The sequence below is a fragment of the Lepidochelys kempii genome, chromosome 4 (genome assembly GCF_965140265.1).
Source record: "Lepidochelys kempii isolate rLepKem1 chromosome 4, rLepKem1.hap2, whole genome shotgun sequence".
Taxonomy (NCBI): domain Eukaryota; kingdom Metazoa; phylum Chordata; order Testudines; family Cheloniidae; genus Lepidochelys; species Lepidochelys kempii.
The window spans coordinates 9,435,499-9,458,455 of record NC_133259.1 but is presented as its reverse complement, the minus strand read 5'-3'; the positions used below and the strand labels follow the sequence as shown (position 1 = coordinate 9,458,455).

The 22,957-nt window shown below is 48.3% G+C and overlaps 2 protein-coding genes across 7 annotated transcripts in view; both read right to left on the bottom strand.

Annotated features, from left to right (window-relative positions):
* GTF2E2 (general transcription factor IIE subunit 2) overlaps positions 1-2,033 on the bottom strand; it is a 61,514-nt gene extending 59,481 nt beyond the window's left edge. Inside the window, exon 1 of the mRNA XM_073340328.1 lies at positions 1,872-2,033. The gene's annotated coding sequence lies outside the window, so the exon portion shown is untranslated. The remainder of the gene's footprint in view (positions 1-1,871) is intronic.
* A 2,177-nt stretch (positions 2,034-4,210) lies between these two features.
* WRN (WRN RecQ like helicase) overlaps positions 4,211-22,957 on the bottom strand; it is a 112,078-nt gene continuing 93,331 nt past the window's right edge. For 5 of the 6 annotated variants that reach the window (XM_073340321.1, XM_073340320.1, XM_073340325.1 and 2 more), the window contains exons 32-36: positions 19,086-19,248; positions 13,784-14,007; positions 11,367-11,459; positions 10,615-10,764; positions 4,211-6,094 (exon numbers count right to left, since the gene is read on the bottom strand). In XM_073340321.1, the coding sequence (XP_073196422.1) occupies positions 5,978-6,094; positions 10,615-10,764; positions 11,367-11,459; positions 13,784-14,007; positions 19,086-19,248 (747 nt within the window). In that variant the 3' untranslated portion in view covers positions 4,211-5,977. Of the gene's footprint in view, positions 6,095-10,614; positions 10,765-11,366; positions 11,460-13,783; positions 14,110-19,085; positions 19,249-22,957 lie in introns of those variants that run through there. The other variant, XM_073340326.1, reaches the window with a different exon arrangement.

The window sequence follows — 22,957 nt, the reverse complement described above, 5'->3', positions numbered from 1 at the left end:
GTTACACTCAATTAATGGAAAGAGAAGGTTATTTTTCTTCACTTTATTTTGCTGAGTTTGTTTACTCTGTGCATTGGCAAGGCTAAGCATCTAGTCCATCTGTCAGGTCCCCCTGGAGCACATGGTGGTGTCTCATGTAGGACAAGGAACAAGAAATATGTTTAAAATCCAAGCCACCACAACAGTAAGAAGGCCATGGACTGGGTGAGGGCCTTGGGTAGGAACCACACATGACCGTCCACTGAGGTGATGTTTGAGTTATAGGTGCTGGAATTAGGAGTGTGGGGTATGCCACACCACCCCCTGGCTTGAAGTGGTTTCCATTATAGACAGGGTTTACAGTTTAGTTCAAAAGCTCTCAGCACTCCCATTATAAAAATTACTCCAGCAGCCCTGGTTTGAGTGACACTTGGCAATAAGCAGCAAACCCATGAGCCCTGCTGTCTTTTGCAGTTAGAGCAGTAGAGACATGCCTACAGCAACAGGTTCACTGAGAGCTTTCCTGTGGGCCCCATCCACTCATTTGCAACTATGCTGGGACCAGTTCTGCACAACAGCAGGACCCACGCAGTGACGTCTGTGAGTAGGGGGGAAGAGAGGGAGTCCCCTTAGGCCCATGCAGCTGTTGGAGAAGGAGGGGAAGGAAGGGGTCCCCTTGGGAACATACAGCTGTGGGGAGCAGGAAAGTCTTTACTGGCCCACTCACCTCTGTGTAAGGGGCGGGGGGGGGGGGTGGAGAGAGAGATCCACTGTGGGCCACACAGCTCTGTGGGGAGGAGGGAGAATCCCCCCCCCGTGGAGTTGTGGGGTGGGGGGGGGGAGAGGAAATCCACCCCTACCCACTTGGCCAGCGGAGCTCTGCGGGAGGAAGAAGAGACAGGGGGTCCCCCCAGCCTATGCAGCTCGGGGGGGGGGGGGAAGAGGACAGACAGCCCCCCCCGGCCCCTGCAGCTCCGGGGTCGGAGGGAGAGGACAGACACGGGCCTGTGCAGCTCCGGGGGCGGGGGAGAACAGACACGAGGCCGTGCAGCTCTAGGGGCGGGGGGGGGGGAGGACAGACACGGGCCCGTGCAGCTCCGGGGGCGGCGGGGGGGGGGGGAGGACAGACACGGGCCCGTGCAGCTCCGGGGGCGGCGGGGGGGGGGGAGGACAGACACGGGCCCGTGCAGCTCCGGGGGCGGCGGGGGGGGGGGGAGGACAGACACGGGCCCGTGCAGCTCCGGGGGCGGCGGGGGGGGGGGGGAGGACAGACACGGGCCCGTGCAGCTCCGGGGGCGGCGGGGGGGGGGGGAGGACAGACACGGGCCCGTGCAGCTCCGGGGGCGGCGGGGGGGGGGGAGGACAGACACGGGCCCGTGCAGCTCCGGGGGCGGCGGGGGGGGGGAGGACAGACACGGGCCCGTGCAGCACCGGGGGCGGCGGGGGGGGGGGGGGGGGAGGACAGACACGGGCCCGTGCAGCTCCGGGGGCGGCGGGGGGGGGGGAGGACAGACACGGGCCCGTGCAGCTCCGGGGGCGGCGGGGGGGGGGGAGGACAGACACGGGCCCGTGCAGCTCCGGGGGCGGCGGGGGGGGGGGGGAGGACAGACACGGGCCCGTGCAGCTCCGGGGGCGGCGGGGGGGAGGACAAACACGGCCCCCCCGGCCCGTGCAGCTCCGGGGGCGGCGGGGGGGGAGGACAGACACGGGCCCGTGCAGCTCCGGGGGCGGCGGGGGGGGGGGAGGACAGACACGGGCCCGTGCAGCTCCGGGGGCGGCGGGGGGGGGGGAGGACAGACACGGGCCCGTGCAGCTCCGGGGGCGGCGGGGGGGTGTCCTCGCGTTCCCTGGCTGCCCCGCTCCAACCGCCCCGCTGGCGCCCGAGAACTCACCGGCGAGCGAGGCCGCCCTGACGCGCGGCGCGGAGCGGGGGGAGGGGCGGCGGGAGCGGAGCGCGGGCAGGGACGCAGCAGGCTCCGGTCGCGGCTGCGGTCCGATTGGCCCAGCGGCGCCCGCCGCTCCTCCCGTCATGCCCCGCGCGGCCGGCGGCGAACCGGCGCCGCGCGCTGACGTAGCGCTCGGCCCGCGCCCGGCCCAGAGCGGGCCCCGGGTCACCCCGGCAGCGCTCACCCGGGACCGCCCCTGCGGGGCGCGACTTGGTCCCCCGAGCTCGCGCGGGTCCCCGGGCTGGGGGAGGGGCCCCGGGCCGGCCTGGCCCCCAGGGGTGGCGGGCCCGCGTGTGAGAGTAGCCGCCTCCGGTAGGGCGAGCCGGTGTCCCGATTTTATAGACAGCCCCGATAGCCGGGGCGTTTCCTTAGAGGGGCTCCTGTTACCCCCCCGCCCCCCCCCCCCCCCGGTTTGTCACACTTGCTGCCTGGTCACCCCGGCCTCAGGTAACTCTGAAGCAGCTGGGCACCAACTGGTTGCGAGTTTTATGCTTCGGTTCCACCAACCCGCGTGTCACGTGTAAATGCCTCAAGACCTGTAACAGCCTTAACACGGCCCCCCGGGGGGGCGTGCAGTGCCGCCGTGCACGGGCAAAACTCATGCCCCTGCCCCGGGGCAGATCTCTTTGCTTCCCCGCAGAAAATCCCAGCGAAGCCGCCACACGAGTGGTCACACCCCCTTCCCCGGCAGCACAGGTGCCTCCTTGCCACTGCCCGGAGCAGCCGGCAGAGAGGTAAAGCACCGCGGGGAGAGAGGGCTGGGGATGTCGTTCACGGGACTCACACGCCACTGCCCCTCCCCCCGCCCGCCCCATTTCTGTGAGCCCAGAAGAGCTGGCGGGGTGATGGAGGGTGGCAAGGGTGCCGCTCTGGCTCGCTGACTGCAGCTGGATGCCACCTCCTGGCTCCTAGTGCGGCTCGGCCGCCGCGGGGGTGTGTGCTGGGTGCCCTGCGTGGATTCCCTCCCGCTTTCTGTACACTGGTGAGTGCCTGCGGTGGGGCAGGGGGAAAGGAGCTGGGGTGGGGGAAGCAGCAGTGGGGAAGGAAGGGGGGGGTAGGATCGGGGTGAGGGGAAAGGGATAGGGGAGGTTGCAAGGGGAAAGGCAAAGAGGCAGTGGGGAAGGGGGATAGGAGAATGGGGACGGGGTAGCAGGAGCCTGGCATAGGGCATTCCCTCGGTGGCAGCAGCAGCTGGGGCTCAGCCATTTAAACAGGCCCATTGCACCTGCACCCCCACCCCACTGAGCCTCAATTAGCTGCACCTTGACCCCCACCCAACCCCCACAGCACCTTGACCCCCTGCTGAGTTCCCCCCCACACCCAGACCCCCTCTGCTGAGGCCCAACCACCTTCACCTGGACCCTCCTACAGAATCCCATTGTCCCTAAACCCAGACCTCCCCAATGAGCCCCTGTGCCTCCAGATCCCCCACTGAGCCCCCCTGCACCCAGATTGACCCCCACTGAACTCTCTCACCCAACACCTGGATCTCCCCCACTAAGCTCCTCCACACTTGGATGCTGCTGGGCTAAGCCTACCTGCCCACACCTGATGCGACTGGTGTGGAGGGGCAGGGACCAGGGGGTTTTCTGGAGCAAGCCCAACTCTTGCAATGTGTCAGGGTTAGGTGCAACCTCACCACCAAATCCCTGTCCTGGGGGCGCTGCAGAGTGATCTGCTACCTCTGTGCACCCAGTGGCCTGTGCTCCCCCACTGCCATGCTGGAGCCTCTGCATTTATTTATTGACAAATAAAACTTTCAGAATTTTAAAATCTGTGCAGAATTTTTAATTTTCTGGCGCAGAATGCCCTCAGGAGTAACTATGGGAGACATTATGCTGTGGAAGTTCCTTGAGTCACATGCAGTAATGAACTAGAGCACACAGACTAAGGATGATGAAGGTTGACCTTGGGGGGGAGTGGCTCATACTTTCTCTTAACTATTGTAATTAGAATTATCACAATTTTTTCACACTTTTCTGCTGCAGAAGTGAAGAGGAGCTGGTGTGCCAGGAAGCTCAGATGCACAAAAGGATGCTGCTCCTTGTTCATTCTACTATGAGAGGCCTTTACCAGATAACATGATGTCTCTCATTTCCATTTTGGTTTATTAGGCTGACACACTCCTCCCGCAGAACAGCATGGTACTATATTGTTCCTTTGGGTTAAGTTTTGCTTTGCCTACTGCTATGAAACATTTTCCTGTATCTTATACTGTGTTTGGTGGGTAACTAACTTACTGCTGTACGGGTATGCTGGCTGATTTTGACATTACATTTCAAATCAGAATTTTTAACTTTTATTGATCCCTAATTCAAAAAAATCCAACCCACATTATCCATACATTTTAAAAATTGAAATTTCATCTCATAGAACTAATGCTTGGAATTACAAACAAGTCTGATTTCCCAAAAAAGGTAAATGAACAGGATTACAGAAGGAAAGCAACAATAAACTATATGTATTGTAAGTACTGTTATGCAGCTTTTTATTATAAAAAATACACCACGGTGCAAGTACAAAGTGCATAATGGCAATTTTAAAGGTATTTATCACATTTTACCATATATATAATTTTCCTAAATTCAATAGAAATATAGTGAGTTCCATACAGTACATCTTACATCAGATATACTGTACAGTATTATCAGATCAAAGCAGATTTAACGTTAGTAGATCCAGAATGCTGAGCTGACATAATATGTATTAGCAGCAAGGTAACACTTATTCATTTTGTGGCACTGAACCATCTGCAAGATCCCCCATATTCTACATTCTTCCATGCCTACTATCAGCCTTTAAAAAAAAAAAAAGGCACTGTAAAAACTTAGCACCTGCATAATAAACTCAATTCCAACTGATGAGACTAAGGTTTTGAAGATGTTCATGGAGAAAGTAAATGCACAACAACAAGCAGCTGAGATGGCCTGGAAAGAACTTCACAGAAGTTGCCCAAATTTTCACATTTAGATGGTAATAAATGGAATCTACTAATACATCGTTTCTCAAACTGATCCCCAAGGGTACTCCAGGGGGTCCACGGGCCCCACTGATCAACTCCTCCCCATCCAGGAGGTGCAGCGGGGCTAAGGCAGGCTCCCTGCTGCTCCCAGAAGTGGCCAGCACATCCCTGCAGCCCCTGGGGGGTGAAGGGGGGGCAAGGGGGTCTCTGCGTACTGCCTCCACCCCGAATGCCAACTCCGCAGCTCCGACTGGCCAAGAACTGCAGGCGATGGGAGCTTTGGGGGCGGCACCTGTGGGTACAGGCAGCACACAAAGACCCCTGACCCCGCTCCCCCCCACCTAAGAGCCGCTGCCAGCTTGGTTGGGAGCTACCCGCAGTAAGCGTCACCGGCCAGAGTACACACCCAAACACCCTGGACCCCTGCCCAGACCCCACACTCAAACTCCCTGACAAATCCTGCACCCCCTTCTGCACCCTACTCCTGCCCCAGTCTGGTGAAAGTGAGTGAGGGCGGGGGAGAGCAAGTGATGGAGGGAGGGGGGGATGGAGTGAGTAGGAGGCAGGAAGAGGTGGGGGAGGGGTGAGGCCTTGGGAGGAGGAGTGGAGTCGGGGCTGAGTGGGGAGGCCCCCAAAATTTTAAATCAAAATGAGGGTCCTCGGATTGCTTAAGTTTGAGAACCGCTGTACTAATATATAATAAACTGACAGTAAAAATCTTGGAAAGCTTAATCCTAATAGTGAAAGTAGCAAACAGCCTCTATAAACAATGTTAACATGACCTAATTTAACCCTTGGGTCAGTTCTTTATGTACTTGAATTCAAGATCTTGCTGCTTGATGTGGGTGCTTCCCACACACTGACAAGTCCAAGAACTGAGGGGCTCTAGTTCCAGCCCAAGCTCAGTAATGGTTTCAACTGTGAACAAATGAACATGTACTTCAGAACGCTAGTTGTCCTGGAAACTAAAAATAAACCATCTCTAATGTTGTGCTTGCAACTCGATTCTCAATGACAATGGAGCCAGATTGCTCATGTATATGCTCTCTCTGAGCTTCTTTAAAAGAGAAAGTTGTTGATATTTCCAAGTTCAACTAAAAAGACCTTTTTTTGCTCGCACTTTGGATTTCTTGCCAGTAGTAATGGAAGAATCTGCTCCCTCTGAAGGTCCAAACCATTCTGGTAACTTCCTCTTTGCAGGCTGAGTCTGGAAGGAGATAAGTATAACATATTATTAAGGCTGCGAGTCTGGCACAGAAGTCACAGATTCTGTGACTTTCTGTGACCTCTACAGTGACTGGTGCTGGCTCAGGGGCTGCCCGTGCCAGGAGGCCCCTGGGCCAGCAGCAGCAGTTTGGGTGTGTGTGGGAGGGGGCTCAGGACGAGGGGGTTGGGGAGTGCAGGGGGGTGCTTACCTCAGGGTGGGGGACTCCCCAGTTCCCACTGGCATGGCCACCCTGCAGCTCCTAGGTGGCGGAGGGGTCTCTGTGCGGCACCCGCAGGTCCCCCCCCTGCAGCTCCCATTGGCTGCGGTTCCCGGCCAATGGGAGCAGCGGAGCCCCCTGCCTTGGCCCCTGCATCCGCTGCCTAGGAACTGCAGGGACGCGGAGCCGGGTAGGAAGCCCCTGCCAGCCCCGCCAATCCTTCCCACCTCCCAGCAGAGGTCCCAGACCACAGCCCCCCTCCCCCAGCACCCCTGGACACACCCCACTCCAGAGCACCCATGGCTCCCCCTTTTAGTCACGGCAGGTATTTTTAGTAAAAGTCATGGACAGGTCACGGGCCCGTGAATTTCTGTTTATGGCCTGTGACCTGTCCATGACTTTTACTAAAAACACCCGTGACTAAAACATAGCCTCACGTATAATACACAGTGCTATGGTAACAATATGGACTATTCCACACCTCAACTGAACAATAAAAATCATGCTCATCCGGAGGAATGCAAATATGTGTTACCTTACTGTAAGGTTCAAAACGCTCTTTGTGAGGAAAAGGTGCATGTTTTTAAAATGACACCAGTGAACATGAAGTACCAGTCCACCAACAGAGCAACAGCAGTAGCCAAGGCTCGGAATGGGCGGGTACGTACCAGTATAGCATAGCAGCTATTAGGCTGTTCTTCAGAATCTCAGATTTTTTTTTTTTTTTTTTTTTAAACAAAAAGGCAGTCTCTAGCTATTATGATAGCAAAGAAAACTCAAAAAATGAATTAGTGTAACTGATGCAGCAACACCTATGAGAGTCTTCAGAGAGCCTGGAACAATCCTCCTGCCCAACTCAGCTCAATGAGGGGTTCAGGCAGAGGTCCAGGGATGATGATTTAAATGCTGACATTAACTATTTCTCTTTTGTAAGGGTGTGTAACAAAGGGGAGGGAGGGTTACAGAGCTGTGCCATTTACTGTGAGTGACAGCTCCTTTTGGTGTCATGAGAGACATTTTCCCCCTCCAACCCATGGAGCCCGGCAGAGCCATAAGTATGTATACACCCCACCAAAGAGTAGCCAAGCCCAGGAGAGGGGTCAAAAGTTGCACAAACTACAGTGAGTACATCTCATTTTGGTGATACACGGGCAGGCCTTATTTTGTGAGCAGAGTTAGAATGAGTGCTGCCACCCCATCCCCCGCTCCCACCCCCCACCAGTGTGACCCTGTCTAATAAGAACAAGGAGAAGCTGGGTAATTTTTGGTTGTTGCAGTGTATCAGATTGAGAAGGAAACAATGGCTTCTGCAGATTAGGAAAGACCAAAGTAATCAGAATGTGGGGTAAACCAGGCTTGGTGCCTGGATGCAGCATGCAGGCGCCTGGCTCTTGACTGGTATGAACATCACACCAGTGCTCCTCACCATGCACTGGCTACTAATAAAATTCTGGGTACATTTCAGGGTCTCTCTCTTCTTCAAAGCCCTGAAATAGCTACAGCCCAATTATTGCAGGGACCACTTCTCTCCATCCCCTGTCTATACTGCTTTGGTGAAGTGGGAGAGCCCAGGTTTCATCATGTGACAGCTGGACACTTAAGCAAACATTCCACCATTACGGCATAAAATTTCCACAAGTCAGGCAGAGTCATCTTCAGATTGTAGGGGGGAGGCTCTCCCTCACCCTCCATGGGATGGGCAGAGCCTTCTTCCCAAATTCCACTGCCCCCAAACAGCCTGGGCAAAACTTCCTTTCCTTCCAACCCTCCTTCCCCCAAGCAACTTAGGCAGGGACTCACCTACCCCATCCAGAGTGCCCGGACAGGGAATCCTCTCCCCAAGACCTCGAGTAGCTCACCTAGAGACGCTCTCCCTTCACAACCTCCTCAGCACCCCACAAGCTGGACAAGAACCCAACAACCAACTTCCCACAGGTCCAACAAAGGATGCATCATCTCAGCCCGATACTAGTCAGGGCAGGGGCCCACTACTCAATTCTACCCCAGTGCCCCACAGACTTGGCAGTGACCTTCTCCACAAATCATCCTCACCCACACTCCTGGCTCTCAGTTTACTGAACGCCGACCCCAGCGACTCCCCAGGGGGAGCGAGCTGGGACTCTAGTCACTCTTCATAAGATTTTAAAGCCTTCTCCCAAATGTGTAGGATAGGAATAGGTAAGATGGGCCCTTCTCCACCCATTGACTACATCAGCTCTAAAGCTGCTACACCCCCTGCCGGGCACAGTGCTTCAACACCTACATTACTCTACATGTCCAAAGCACTGTACAAACCTCACTGGCCATCAGCTAGACAGGCTATATCCCCATATACCGATGGAGAAACAGAATTAAAGCCATGTACCCTAGGCTACCACTAGCTAACACCAATGTCAAGGTGTTAAACTGTGTCTACAGTAGGTGCCACGTAGCATTTGCAGGCATATCAGCGACTGAGAGTTACCCTATTTAAAAAAGTCCGTTTTTCCTAGTGGGACCAGACTCGCTGGAGGAACTTGGATAAGAAGAGAGGAGCTCTTCACTCTTAACCCCTGTGTTCACTCCTCTAGACCAGTGTTTTTCAACCTTTTTGATACTAAGGACCAGTTTGCTGGCTTACTAAATGGCGTCAGGGAGCTCTCAGGGACCAGCACCCGTCTACAGTCGTTGAGAAACACTGCTCCAGATCACACTCCCTCTCAAGGTGCTGACACTGCACCATGAAGATGGGCACAGTATAAGAACGAGAGAGAGAGATTAGGCAAGATGGGGTGAGACACTGCAGAACTCTTAAGTGTGGCTTGGATAAGGACAGAAAGTCTACAGTGTGAGTGGGATTGGATAAGACCAAGAAAATACATTTGCTGTAGTTGTTAACTCTGGATTCTAAAGAACCTCATCCAAGCCTTATTTTGGGCAGGGAGTGGGAACTGTGATCCAAAATCCAGACTGCTAAGTGATTCAATGTTGGATCCAGATGGGGTTGGGCTGTCTTCCTGCTTGCAAAGTAAGATGATTTCTGATTGGCAGGATTAACAGAATAACAGCTATTCCTTTGCTAATAAGAACAGGCTGGAACTGAAACAACCATGCCCAAAGCAGCACCACCAGCACGTTATTAGAGGCATCACAGTGCCTTCTTTTAGGAGAGGACAAAAAGAAAAGAATGATACACATGAAGAAAAGCAAAAACGTCTTAGGTGGATTGGGATCTGCATGCTTCCCTATCAAGCTACGAGCCAAGACTGGAAACCCAGTATGCTCCCTGCTTTATAAGATCAGGGTCTTATAAGATCTTTTATGAGATGCTAGATTGTGGCAGAGAATTACTGTATATAAATTGATGGAGTCTGGCATCTTTAGGGCAGAGAGGGAGACTCCTGATGGTTAAAAATAAAATGTAAATTTAAATTTCTATGGAGGTTAACACTGAGAATTGTAACAAGTTCAATACAAACAAGACACTAGCATAGCTGGTGAAGGGGGGATGGGCAGGTGAGCCTCCTACTCAGTGAGATCGGTCCCACTGAAGTCACTGGACTTTCACTAAATTCTGCTTTCACAATAATTGTAAATAATCAGCAGCTGATAATACTTGGCGCACTGTTTTTAGGCTAGAAGCTCTTTGGGGCAGGAACTAATATATATTTGTACAGCACCTAGCACAATGGGACCCAACCTGGCTGAAGCCTTTAGGTCCTACTGCAGTATAAAAGTTAAACAACATTAATTACTATAGATCCGACTTTAACAGCATGTTCTTACAAAAAGGATAGGGTATTTTAATGTATATAGAAACTGAATTAAGATATGCATCCAGTAGTCCCAAATGGTGAGAAGGTACTAACTATAGTAAGTGATATTTTACAAGTCTGTCTGGTTTGTTAGCCTCAGGGTAGATTATTTCTAACACGTAAGATCTTAGAGACCTCTGTACATGGTATTAGTGAGACTGATACTGGATACTTTGTACAGTCTTGGTGTTCATTTTTAAAAGGATGTTGAAAAATTGGAGAAACTGTAGAAAGGAGCCACAAAAATGATTTGGAGTAAATGGCTTACAGTGAGAGACTTGAAGAGCTTAATCTGTCTAGTCTGAGAGAGACAAGCTTGATTTCAGAGCATAATTACTGCACGGGGAAAACAATAGTAAGTTGTATGGGTCTATCTACATAGCAAAGAAAAACGCACAGCTGGCCCATGCCAGTCGACTCAGGCTCGCGGGCACAGGAAGACTTCTGGGCTGAGGCCCAAGCTCTAGGACCCTGCGAGGCGTAACTAAGATTATGGATCAGAGTGCTACCTTTGATTGGGAGTCACTGAACAGTTCCTCTTCATCAGGATCCAAGGGAGGCTGATTCCAGGAGGCCAAACGAAGGGAGGTTTGATGGCTTGGTACATCCCGTTCTGCATTTGGGGGTTGTTTGTCATCCATCTTGCTGCTCTTTACAAGCTTCCCATTTTAGAAGAATAAAACATGGCCTGTTAAAGCAAACTTTCCACTTACCGCATTAAGATTCAAAATCCAAACAATTAATATTTCATTCATGGAAAGTTCTTTATTTTGAAAATAAGCTTACATAATAGTAAGGGAGGATATATAGTGCCTTGTACTTAATTAGACCACTAGTTCATTTACATCTTTTTCATCCCATCAGAACTTCAGGAAATGGAGCACTTATTTCAGACACAAGGTGCTGAAACTTGTATTTCAACAGCCTTGTTGGTAGACCTGAGAAGCATTAGGCACTGCATTCCACAGCAGTTTTGGAGCCTTTAAATATTTGGTGGCGACTCCGAACTGCTTATTGCTCAGAGGTGTTCTTTCCAGCAAAAGGGTTAGTTAATATATAGAGATGGACTGAGATGTTTCTGTCCACTAAGGCTTTTGTACAGCACCTATCACCCTATTATTTAAGTGCTAGGAAATTTCAGTCCAAAACAAAGTTGTTCAGAAAGACATGAACATCAAAAATAGGGCATTGGAATAGATTACCCATCTCACTTGCTATCAGCAAAACTATCACGTGTTACAATATAAAGACACAAATTTACCCAAGGTGAAGAATCCATATGTGGATGATCTTGTTTTGCTCCTTCCTTGGACACAAACTTGTATGTGTGCGTGGTTGGCTTCTTTGAATTCGCCTTTAAAAGCAATAACAAATGTGAGATTGGTACTAGCGGGGCACTGGGTTACTAGAACTAGCATCTCTTTCAAAGGCACTGAACTTGGTCCTAGCTCACAAATGAACAGGAGCTCAGTTCTCTCAACTTAGTCCCCATACATTCATTGTTAAAATACTATGGTAAATTTATTGTGACTGTTAAAATGCACCATGCCAATAACTTTCCATCACTGGATCTGCTATATCAGTTACAAACAGAAGCACATTTATGCAGAAATTGAAGTCTTTAGATCTGGCATGGAGGCAACTTCAGAAAACAAGGACAGCCTCAGAAGGGAAGCAGGAAGGAAAGCAGTAAACCAGCGGGGCTACGTGACAAGACTCCAGAGGTTACTCGAGACAAAAGGATACACTTCTGGAAATTGAGACAGAGCCCTGTCAAAGCCAGTAAAGTGGATTGAGAGTTTAGGAATGTTAAGATGAAATCCCCAGCAAGAGGCTACTAAAGAAACTCTGCAGTAGTCAGGGGGTGACAGGCAAAGTATTGTCATGGATTAAAAACTGGCTAAGAGACAAGAAACGAAAAGTAGGAATAAATGGTGAAAGTTCATCAGCAAAAGGTTAAGAGTCGGAACCTGAAGGTTCCATATTGGATCCCATGTTACTTAATATATGTATTAATTATTTAGAAAAAGTGCAAGCAGGAAGGTGGCAAAGTTAGCGGACAATACAAATTTTTTTAAGTTAATGATGACTGGAGCAAAACTCACGTTTTTTCAGCAAAACCTGAAACACGTTCATGCTTATTTTATCTCTGACAAAAGCCTCCACTTTTACTAGCATAGTTATTCCGCTTTTCAGAGCAACACAACTCCCCTGCTCATGTGGTTCTATAGCCACAGTGCCAGCATAGACATACGTACCCAGGTTGGCATAAACAGCCCTTCAGCTGCAATCTCACAGTGCTACATTCCGTTCAGGAGTTGGAATGTTGGGAATCATTAGGAAAGGGACAGATAAGACAGAAAATATCATATTGCCTCTATAGAAATTCATCGTATGCCCACATCTTGAATACTGCGTGCAGATCTGGTCGCCCTATCTCAAAAAAAGATTTATTGGAATTGGAAAAGGTACAGAAAAGGGCAACAAAAATGATGAGGGGTATGGAACAGCTTCCATATAAAGAGAGATTAATAAGACCTGGACTTTTCAGCTTGGAAAAGAGACGACTAAGGAGGGACACATGATAGAGGTCTATAAAATCATGACTGGTGTGGAGAAAGTAAATAAGGAAGTGCTATTTACTCCTTCTCAGAGCACAAGAACTAGGGCTCACCAAATGAAATTAATAGGCAGCTGGTTTAAAACAAACAAAAGGAAGTATTTCTTCACACAACTCACAGTCAACCTGTGGAACTCTTTGCCAGAGGATGTTGTGAAGGCCAAGACTATAAAAGGGTTCAAAAAAGAATTAGATACATTCATGGAGGATAGGTCCATCAATGGCTACTAGCCAGAATGGGTGGGATGCAAAACCATGCTCTGAAGTGTCCCTAGCCTCTGTTTGCCAGAAGCTGGGAAGGGGCAACAGGGGATGGATCACCTGATGGTTACCTGTTCTGTTCATTCCCTCTGGGGCACCTGGCATTGGCAACTGTCAGAGGACAGGATACTGGGCTAGATGGACCACTGGTCTGACCCAGTATGGCCGTTCTTATGAGTGACCTGTCAGGTAGCGCTTTTGAACTCTGCTGCCCAGGGGTCAGAATGTCCAGAAGTCCATCTTGCTCCTAAATGCCTGGCACAGTCTCCAATCTATCTATCTTAGGCATTCATAGGGCTCCATCACCATAGCATCTGAGCACTTCACTATCTTTAATGTGTTTACCCTCACAACACCCCCATAAGGCAGGGCATTATCCCTACTGTACGATGGGGAACTGAGGCACAGGGAGCCTGAGTGACTTGGCCGAGGTCACACAGGAAGTCTGAACAAGGTTTTCGTAATTCCATACAGGAGTAGGTAGTGTCTGAACAGTGCAGGAAGAGACACTTCAGGGCATTCATATCATTTACCCACAGAACAGGAAAGCACACGGGTTTCTCCTATGCACATAGGTTTGTCTTATGCAAAGCTGATCTCAGTGATTAACAACACGTTCAAAACTTGAATTGTGCTAAAAATGCAGCTACTTTCATTGGTACCTGATGTATAAGAAGTTAATTAGAACACCACTTAATGGCATTATAAAAAGCACCTTAAATCAAACATTACGACATCTCTACAAAATAAACCTTCTTTTTGCAGAAGCAGACTGTCTTATAACTTGCTTTACTAACCTCTGTTTCAGTCCATGGCATTCCTTCCTTGTTCTTCTGGGCTGGCCCCATGCTGGCCGGCGGCCCTTCACACTCAGCTGAGAGGCTTTTCTTGCCTGACTCACACGGTTGGCCCAGCTGCCCATTTCCACACCCTTTCTGCAGCAGCGCAATTGCCATTCGGATCAGGTACAGCTCGATATTTGCAGGGACCAGTGCTCTAATCGCTGTCATTCTGGTTACATCTTGGAGGGATAATATATATATATATATATATTTATTTTAGTAAACCCCACAAGTTCCTGAAGTCCTTGTCCAAATTAGAGCTCCAGGAGCACTCTGTTGAGCTTTGGGGAAGGAGGGTTGAACATCAACAGCCAGTGAATTTTCCCCTCATTAAAGCACAGCATATTTTACAGCATGGAATGGGTTAAACAATACAATAAAATACAGTTCACAGCTTGAACTTCATGAGAAAGGAAAATATTAGCCCAAACAGCAAATCCTGACCTCACTTACAGTCATGCAACCCCACTGCAGTCATAATTGGTCCAATTAGCCATTCGCACTCTTCTCCCCAACTTTCCTTCCTCATCTCTAGCCAGGTGCTGTACTTTAAAGGCAGCTAGGCTCTTCTACAGCTTTCCTCTTATTTTAAGACATTGCATCGACAATGCCCTTAATTCACTTTCTTAATGAAGAGGAGCACTGTAGGAGTCTGTCCACCTATGATTTGTAGTAGATGGGAGCCAGGGGCTCACAGAAAATAAGTCATTTCAAACTCCTCCCCTGCTGATCCAGCTACTTTTCAGCAGCACTGGCCAGTGCAACCCCCGCTTTCTGTCCAACTGAAATTGGAGTTCTCCAAGCACCCAGTTGAGTTTATGCAGCTGAAAGTGAGTTGAAGGTGTCTGGATAGCCCTCTAACTGCTCCTAAAAGGGTTTCTGGGCTCACTGAAAATAGCAGGAGTGTGAAGGGGTCTGGAAATTTCAGAGAAACTAAAAACTGACCAAATGCTAAAAGGACACTTTTATAAAAAAATAAAAATAAAGAAAAAATATGTTTCCAATATCTCCTTCTCATAGCGTAGGAATGTGTACCTGTAAGTTGGTGCATAAGAAGGTGGTGTGGCATTTTCGTTGTTTTATTTGAACAAAATATTTTCAAAAAGGACCATGTCCAATCACAATATTAACTTTAACAATAAATGCTAGCCACAAACGTCTGTTATTTCTTCATTTTTATCCAGACCAGTGGTCATTTTCTTAGTTCGAAGTTTGTGTGCCTCTCTCATCAGCCCCCAAACCATGGTGCTGGGATAATGAACTGCCCTCCCTGCACTGATTCAAAGAACAGCCGTCAGCCTCACCACCACAAACCACAAGTAACAGCACTTGCAGAATGCTTGCCACCTAATGTTCTCACGGTGCTCTACGAGACGTAGGTAAGCATTATTATCCCCACTTATAGATACAGGGTGGACTGTCAAAGGAGCCTCATGAGTTTGAGCTCCCTGAGGGTTATTTGAAATTCCAGCCATAATGCTTAGCATTTACAGTAAATATAGAGCTGTGCATGATTCCAGCTCTTTGAGTGTTACCTAAATAATCTTTCAGGGATTTCACTGTTACTACAAGGATCTGTGATAAAATCAAACTAACCAGAATAACATGCTCTCCACGTGTTAAGGTCATGAAAGGCACTTTCTAACTGGACTAACTCCAACTCAGCCAAGTGCTTAGGCATTGCATCACATACAATATGAGCCAGTATACTAGGAGTCCTTTGCAACTTGGCCTAAGGGAGGTACAGGAACTCCTCACTTAACGTTGTAGTTATGTTCCTGAAAAATGCGACTTTAAGCGAAACGATGTTAAGCGAATCCAGTTTCCACATAAGAATTAATGTAAATGGGGGGGTTAGGTTCCAGGGAAATTTTTTTCACCAGACAAAAGACTATATTATATATACATAACAATTTAATACTGGTACACAGCAATAATGATTGTGAAGGTTGGCTGAGGTGGTGAGGTCAGAGGGTGGGATATTTCCCAGGGAATGCCTTACTGCTAAACGATGAACTAATCCTCAAGGGTTAACTCGTTGTTGTTAATGTAGCCTCACACTCTACAAGGCAGAAGGAATGAAGGGAGGGAAGAAAGCATAGCAGACAGAGACACACATCGTGTGTGTGTGCGTGCGCGCATTTCTCCTTTGAATATGCTGATTCCTGTCTTAAGTATGCTGCCTTGTTAATTAGATCAGCAAGCTGAGACCCACCTCAGCTGCTCCCTCCGGGACTGTCTTGTGTCCCCCCTGCTCTATGGAAGATGGGGTATGCAGGGTGCAGGAGCAGGGGGGAGGGAGACACCCTGACATTAGCCCCCCTCTTCCTGCCCTGCACAGCAAGCAGGAGGCTCGGGGAGCAGCTCCAAGGCAGAGGGCAGGAGCAGCACATGGCAGTGGGGGAGGGACAGCTGAACTGCCCGCAATTGATAGTCTGCTGGGCAGCTGCTGCACAGGGAACGTAGAGGAGCAGGGAGCTGCTAGGGGGGCTGCCAGTCCACCCTAGTTCCAAGCCCCCACCAGCTAGCTCCACCCGGGTGCTCTTCCTGCAAGCAGTGGACAAAGCAGGCGGCTGCCAAAGGGAGCACTATACAACTTTAAACGAGCATGTCCCGTAATTGATCAGCAACATAACAACGAAACAATGTTAACCGGGATGACTTAAAGTGAGGAGTTCCTGTATTTGCTTATTTGTCACAAATATCATTTGCTGTTAGTTTGACATAACAAGGACTTCTCTGTAATCACATCAGCCACCCTGGTGACGGCACATCCAAACAAGCCAAACTCTCATGCTACAGGTCTGCCTGCACTCTCCTTAATGCATCCCTCTGCAGCCTCTTCCCCTATCCTCAGAATCACACCCCTAATGATCGAGTGATGTCACTGGCAATCACCTACCCTAATGTCATGGCCACCTCTCCATCTCAATCTCCTCCCCCAACTCACCCTTGCCCCTCTAATCACTACACACCATAAGGTGGCACTGGTACCTTTCATAAACACTTTCACAGATTCACAGAGTTTAAGGTCAGAAGGGACCATTGTGATCATAACGCAGGCCAGACAACTTCCCTGAATTAACTGTGGTTTAACTAGAACGGATCTTTTATAAAAAAATAAGCAATCTTAATTTAAAGACTTCAAGTGATGGAGTATCCACCACATCCCTGGGCAAATTGCTCCATCCAGTGATGGACCTCAATGTTAAAAGTCTGCGTCTTCTTTCTAGTCTGAAATCTGTTTATCACTTAACAGCTGCTCACACTCTGCTATCCAGAAATAAAGTGATGCACAGAATACAAATGAATCATCTCTGGTAAATACTGACAACATTCTTCATTTTACTTAAAAGGGACAAAAGTAGTTTACGTCCAAAACCTTACAGAAAAGCTTAACAGAAGTGTTTTCCTGATTTTTGTAGTTAAGTGGAAGTAGATTGTTCAACAAGTTCTGCAACAAGAGTGCTGCAGCCCAAACACCACGGCATTGTGTTAGCACATGGAAACAAAGGAGTGACTGACTATAAACGTAGCAGCCAGGTGTCACTGTCCCAGCTGAATGAAATGCACAGAGCTAAACACTCCACCCTGTGGAAGTCATTCAGATTTTATGGGGTTATCTGTAGTACAGATAAGAAGCTGATCTTGACAGTGCTGTTTAACAGGTACAACGCTGAATTGCATCTGGGCCCACAAGCCCTAGAAAGTTGCATGTGATCACTGTGCAGCAGACTGACCTACCTACAGGTCAGCTTAGTGTACAAAGTCCAGAAATAACAGAGCCCAGCTCTACAGCAGGGAATTGCTGAACTGGTGAGAATGAACCTTCAGACTCCCAGAAACTCCTCTGGTTCTTCTAAGCTCCATGCTTTCCTCCTGCGAATGGCAATGACTCATGAATGGCCCCAGTAGAATTGGGGGTATGGAAAGAAGAGAAGACTCAGAGCATTTTTCCTTATTGTTACTGTGTAACGCCAACAGACCGTAATTGTCGGCGGGCGGGATTGAACCGGGGACCTCTGGAGCTTAGTGTAAGAGCCTCTACAGCATGAGCTAAAAGCCGACTGACTCTTAGCTAAGGCTGTAGAGCAGACTCATTTTCTCTCTCTCTCTCTAAGTGGTCTCAGTGCCACCAGATGGAACAGAACACCACACCCAGGAGGTGTGTGGGTTACAATTGTAACTGGTGTCCTTTTAAATAGAATGAAGATCATCATCAATAGTTGCCACATTAGAGATCTGGGTTCTATCTCCAGCTCTGCTAGAAATGACAAATGCAACTTCTCCATTACCTCACCTGCAATACGGAGGGATGATAGCTACTTCCTTCTGATGGGGAAACAACCACAGAGATGACACGACTCACCCAAGGCCAAGCAGTAGATCAGTGGAAGAGCTGGAAATTGAAACCCTGCTTTGGGGCTACCAGTTGTGAGCTTAAATCACTAAATCAGGTGCCCATCTAACATTAAAGAATTCTGATAAGTTTTAAAATGCAGGTAACAATCTATTTATTAGTTTACTTGTCTGGTTCTCTTTATCACCCCAGTATCTTAAATGACCCAGGTTTGCAATGTGAGGAAATTCAAGATATTTTCAACGATTCACTTGGCATGCTGCTGATGCCTAACTATTCACTGGGGCCAACATTTTCAAACTCAGAGGCTGAAGTTAGGTGCCTAAATACGGACACAGTTAAAAAATTAAAAGGAAGACTTGTGGCACCTTAGAGACTAACCAATTTATTAGAGCATAAGCTTTCGTGAGCTACAGCTCACTTCTTCTTCTTCACTTCACTTCATCTGAAGAAGTGAGCTGTAGCTCACGAAAGCTTATGCTCTAATAAATTGGTTAGTCTCTAAGGTGCCACAAGTCCTCCTTTTCTTTTTGCGAATACAGACTAACACGGCTGTTACTCTGAAACCAGTTAAAAAATTATGTCTGGATCTTTTTACATATTGTTGAGACACCAATCTTGTGTCTGCACTCAACTAAGAAGTTCTTAAAGAAAACTCCCCTCCTCCTCTCTTTTACGGCTTGAGGCTGTGGCTTGCCATGCACCCTTATCTCCCATTGGCTTGAAACCCAAGGGGAAGGCCCTTTGCCCTGCCATGCTCAGCCTGGCTCAGGAATGGGTCCTTTGAGTGATGAATTCTCACCAAAGGAACAAACAGGATACATACGTTTCTTGTTTGCTTTATTCATATCCCAATGACTGTCATTGAGACCTTCAGACTAGAGCTGTGCTTCTCACCTGAGTTGATGGGAGGGTTTTGGATGATATCAGTAATAAGCTTCTGAACCTCAGGAGTCAGACCCGCTCGTTCTAAGTCGACTGGGTAGCCAGCTTTCATGGCTTGGAATAAATGAGAGCCAACCACAGTGAGAGGCAGAGACCTGCTTTCACATATACTCTTCTGAGGAAACAATGAGAGAAGAAATCTGAAGTATTAAAAGCGTATGAGATCTAACAACAAAAGAACCAAAGCCCTCTTTGAATCCCACCACTGACTCGCCCTTTCTCAATTGTATCAAACATAAGCTTCTTGTCTTCACTTCCAAGACCTTTCACAGCCTAGTCCCACTTACCTTTGATCTTTCATTATCAAAAGGTTGGTTCCTGCCTCCAGCTGGCCCACGGCTCCATTCTTTATTGCCCACTTGCTAAATTTTCAAACTAGCACCTTGGTGCTTTCTCCCATGCTGCCCTGCTGCCTGGGAGGAGCTCCTGATAAACATCTGCAAAACTAACTCCTTATCTTCCTTCAAAACCTTCCTTAGGCTTGGTCTACACTGCATACTTACTTCAGTAATAACTACATCGCTCAGGGGTGTGAAAAATCCATACCCCTAAGCAACATCATTATACTGATCTTAACCCCCCAGATAGACAGCGCTATGTCAGCTGGAGAGCTGCTCCTGCCGACATAGCTCCCGCCTCTCACAGAGGTGGAGTTATGAAGCCTATGGGAGAGCTCTCTCCCGTCAGCTTACAGCGTCTTCACCAGGCCTGCTAGAGCAGCAAAGCTGCATCCGTGCTGCTGCACTGATGTAAATTTGTAGTGTAGACCTGCCCTCAAAAGTCTCCTTTGCTGGGAGGCCTACAAAAAACATGACAACTGTTAGGCTGCTGGTGTGCTGAGACCACTGCTGTCATGTCCTGATGTTTTCTTGTACTCCCTCTGCCTGTCTGTATTCATCTGTTGGTTTTTCTTTTATGCTTAGATTGCTCTGAGATGCTCTTTAGGGCAGGGATTGTCTTTTTGTTCTGTTTGTACAGCCCCTAGCACAATGGAGTCGTGGTCGGTGACTGGGACTCCTAGGCACCATGGTAATACAAATAATAAATGATAATGCATGGTGCATGCTGCTTCACAAAGCAACAGCAAGAACAGGAGACCATCGCCTTTGACTACACAACAAGAACTCCAAACCACTTTACAAGGCACGTTTTACTGATCTCTTTCAGATACTGAATCCAATCTGTAAAGAGGTTTCACTTCAAAATATTATTGCTGGCTTGGAGAGCAATCTCTCACTGTGACCCTGAAATCCCATGCATATTAAAGATTCTGCTCTGAGTTCAAATGTCTAAGGAGCAGAACCCAGAGCTCCATCCTTTAGCAGTGGCCGTGGAGCCGCTCCAGACTTGCTACTACACTGTCATGGGGCTAGAGCAAAGAGAGACAATAAGCTCTTGCCAGAACCTACATGCTACATAGGGCCAGTGCATCTCTATGGTTTGCTCTATACCTCTGGCCTGCTCACAGTCGCCCCTATGGAGACAGCCACCACCAAGCTCTGCTCTGCTACCTGGAAGATGCGGATCAGTCTCTGAGCATGGCAGTCTGCACCATGCAAAGGGAATCCTATTTTCACTGCATATTGGGTCTTCCACAGCTATTTCCAGGGCAACAGGATTTCACTGGTGATGGAGAGAAGTTTAATGATAACCTAGTAGCTGTAACTGTGTAATCAGCTCAGCTCACTTGTAACGTTCGGTTTGTTAAAGCCCAAAACATTCCTCAATAAAGCAGCCAATTATCTACACCTTAACTGCAAGAGATCTGTAAATGCAGCAACCCTCACTGAGTCCTAATGTCACTGTTGGCACCGCCAGAATAGAAATGATAACAAACAAAAGCTGAGTATTTCAAGTTCTTTTAGGTGGACTCCATTACCACAATCTTGGGGCAACATCTTTGATTTTGCTTGACTAGAGTTGAATTTTTTTACTGACTGGATTTAAAATTAATTATTTTCCCTGAAAGAATTAGGCTTTATGTTTCTTTTATTGACTTTCCCCCAGACAATACACACAGGGGAAATGCAATAATCACGGTTATTTGATACTGGGCATCAAATTACCTAACGCTAATTGTTCTATTGCTTCTCGTTAATTAGTCCTTGGGCATTTTAATATAGCGACTATCTGACAAGTTCACTCACACACTCTTGGGAGGGATAAGAGAAGCTTGAGGCTATTTCAGCATCATACTAATGGATCGAAGAGCAATAAAAAGTGAGAAGCTGAACAAAACAGATATAAAAGCAATGGATTATGGAACCCGCCTTCGAAGGCACAGAGCAACATGCATATTTCTCCCAGTGTGCTATGGCTCTCAGCCTACATAACAAATTAATAAAGAGTCCAATGCAAAGCCCCTGGTAAGGTCACATTATGATTAGGCAATGAAGGTTGGCTAGTTGTAAGTGGAGTTCTTTGAGACAGACTCTTGCATGTTCACTCCTGCGATACGCTGACTGGGAGCAGCCAGGGCAGTGCAACCTTCTACTAGCCGTGCGCGTTAGTGCACATCCCTCCCCTGCCCCCAGCATCGGTGCGCGTTCTGTGGGTGTGGCTATAAAAGGGGGGCTTGGCGCTACTGCCATCTCAGTTCCTTCCAACTACAAAAGTGGAATGCCACCTAACACTAAAACTAGGATGCTGGAGGAGCGGGGAACGCAGGTGGGGAGTGTGAACACGCAGAGTACACCTCAAAGAATTCCAGTTACCACCACCCAACCTTCACTACTTCTTCGAGTGTCCTCTGCATGTTCCCACTCTCGGGACAGTTAGACACGCAGGACTGTAAATAAGGAAGGAGGGAGCAGAGTTTTAATTAAATAATGACTGAAGCACCACTCTGCCAAACTGTGCTTCAGAGCTGGATGCCAGATCCAATGCATAAGGTCCTGTAAAAGTGTGACTTGAACGCCATGGAGCAGCCCTGCATATTTCAATACGAGGAATATGTTTGGAGACTGCTACAGATGTACCTACCCTTCTGAGAATGGGTTCTAAGAGGACCAGAAGGAGAAAGGGAAGCTTTTTGATAAAATTCCTCAATACAAAGTCTAACCCGTCTGGACAGGAACTGTGCTGAAATGGCCTGACCCTTAGAAGTACCAGCAAATGAAACAAATAACTTGGACAAGACATGAAGTTCTTCATTCTATCAGGTAATATAAGCTAAGAGCACTCATTTAAGCAATGTAATCTAGACTCCCCTTTATGCGAATGAGGTTTAGGAAAAAAACAAGTAAATTTATATTCTGATTGATACAGAACTCCGAGACAACCTTTGGAAGGAATTTAGGATGTGGTCTAAGATGACTTTATCTTTATGAAAAGTAGTATGGGGAAGGTGGTCTGCCATCAGTGCATACAACTCACTAATTTTTCTGGTGGAAGAAATTGCTATTATAAAAAGCTGTCTCTATGGAAAGATGAAACAAAACAATCCCGTAGAGGCTCAAGCGGGGAAGATATAGGTTGTCTTAGTACTAATTCAAATTCCATGGAGGGACCGGGTCATGAACTGGGGGATATGGAGTCAATAAACTTTTAAAAAAGGTTTTCATGAGACTGTATGAGAAGGTGGCTTTAACCTTTACATGAGTATGGACTACTGCCATTGCTGCTAGGTGGACTTTAGTCAAGAGAAACAAACCCATTGTTTTTAAGTGTACCAAGTGTTCCAAAACCGTTTGTATAAGGGCTGAATCTGGGTCAACATTCCTATCCGCTGCCCAAATAATTAATCTTCTCCATTTAAACTCTTAACTTCTCTCTGTCCTTGCGCCATCTGCCCACCCCTTGTATGCACTACAGAGAGGTGCCTA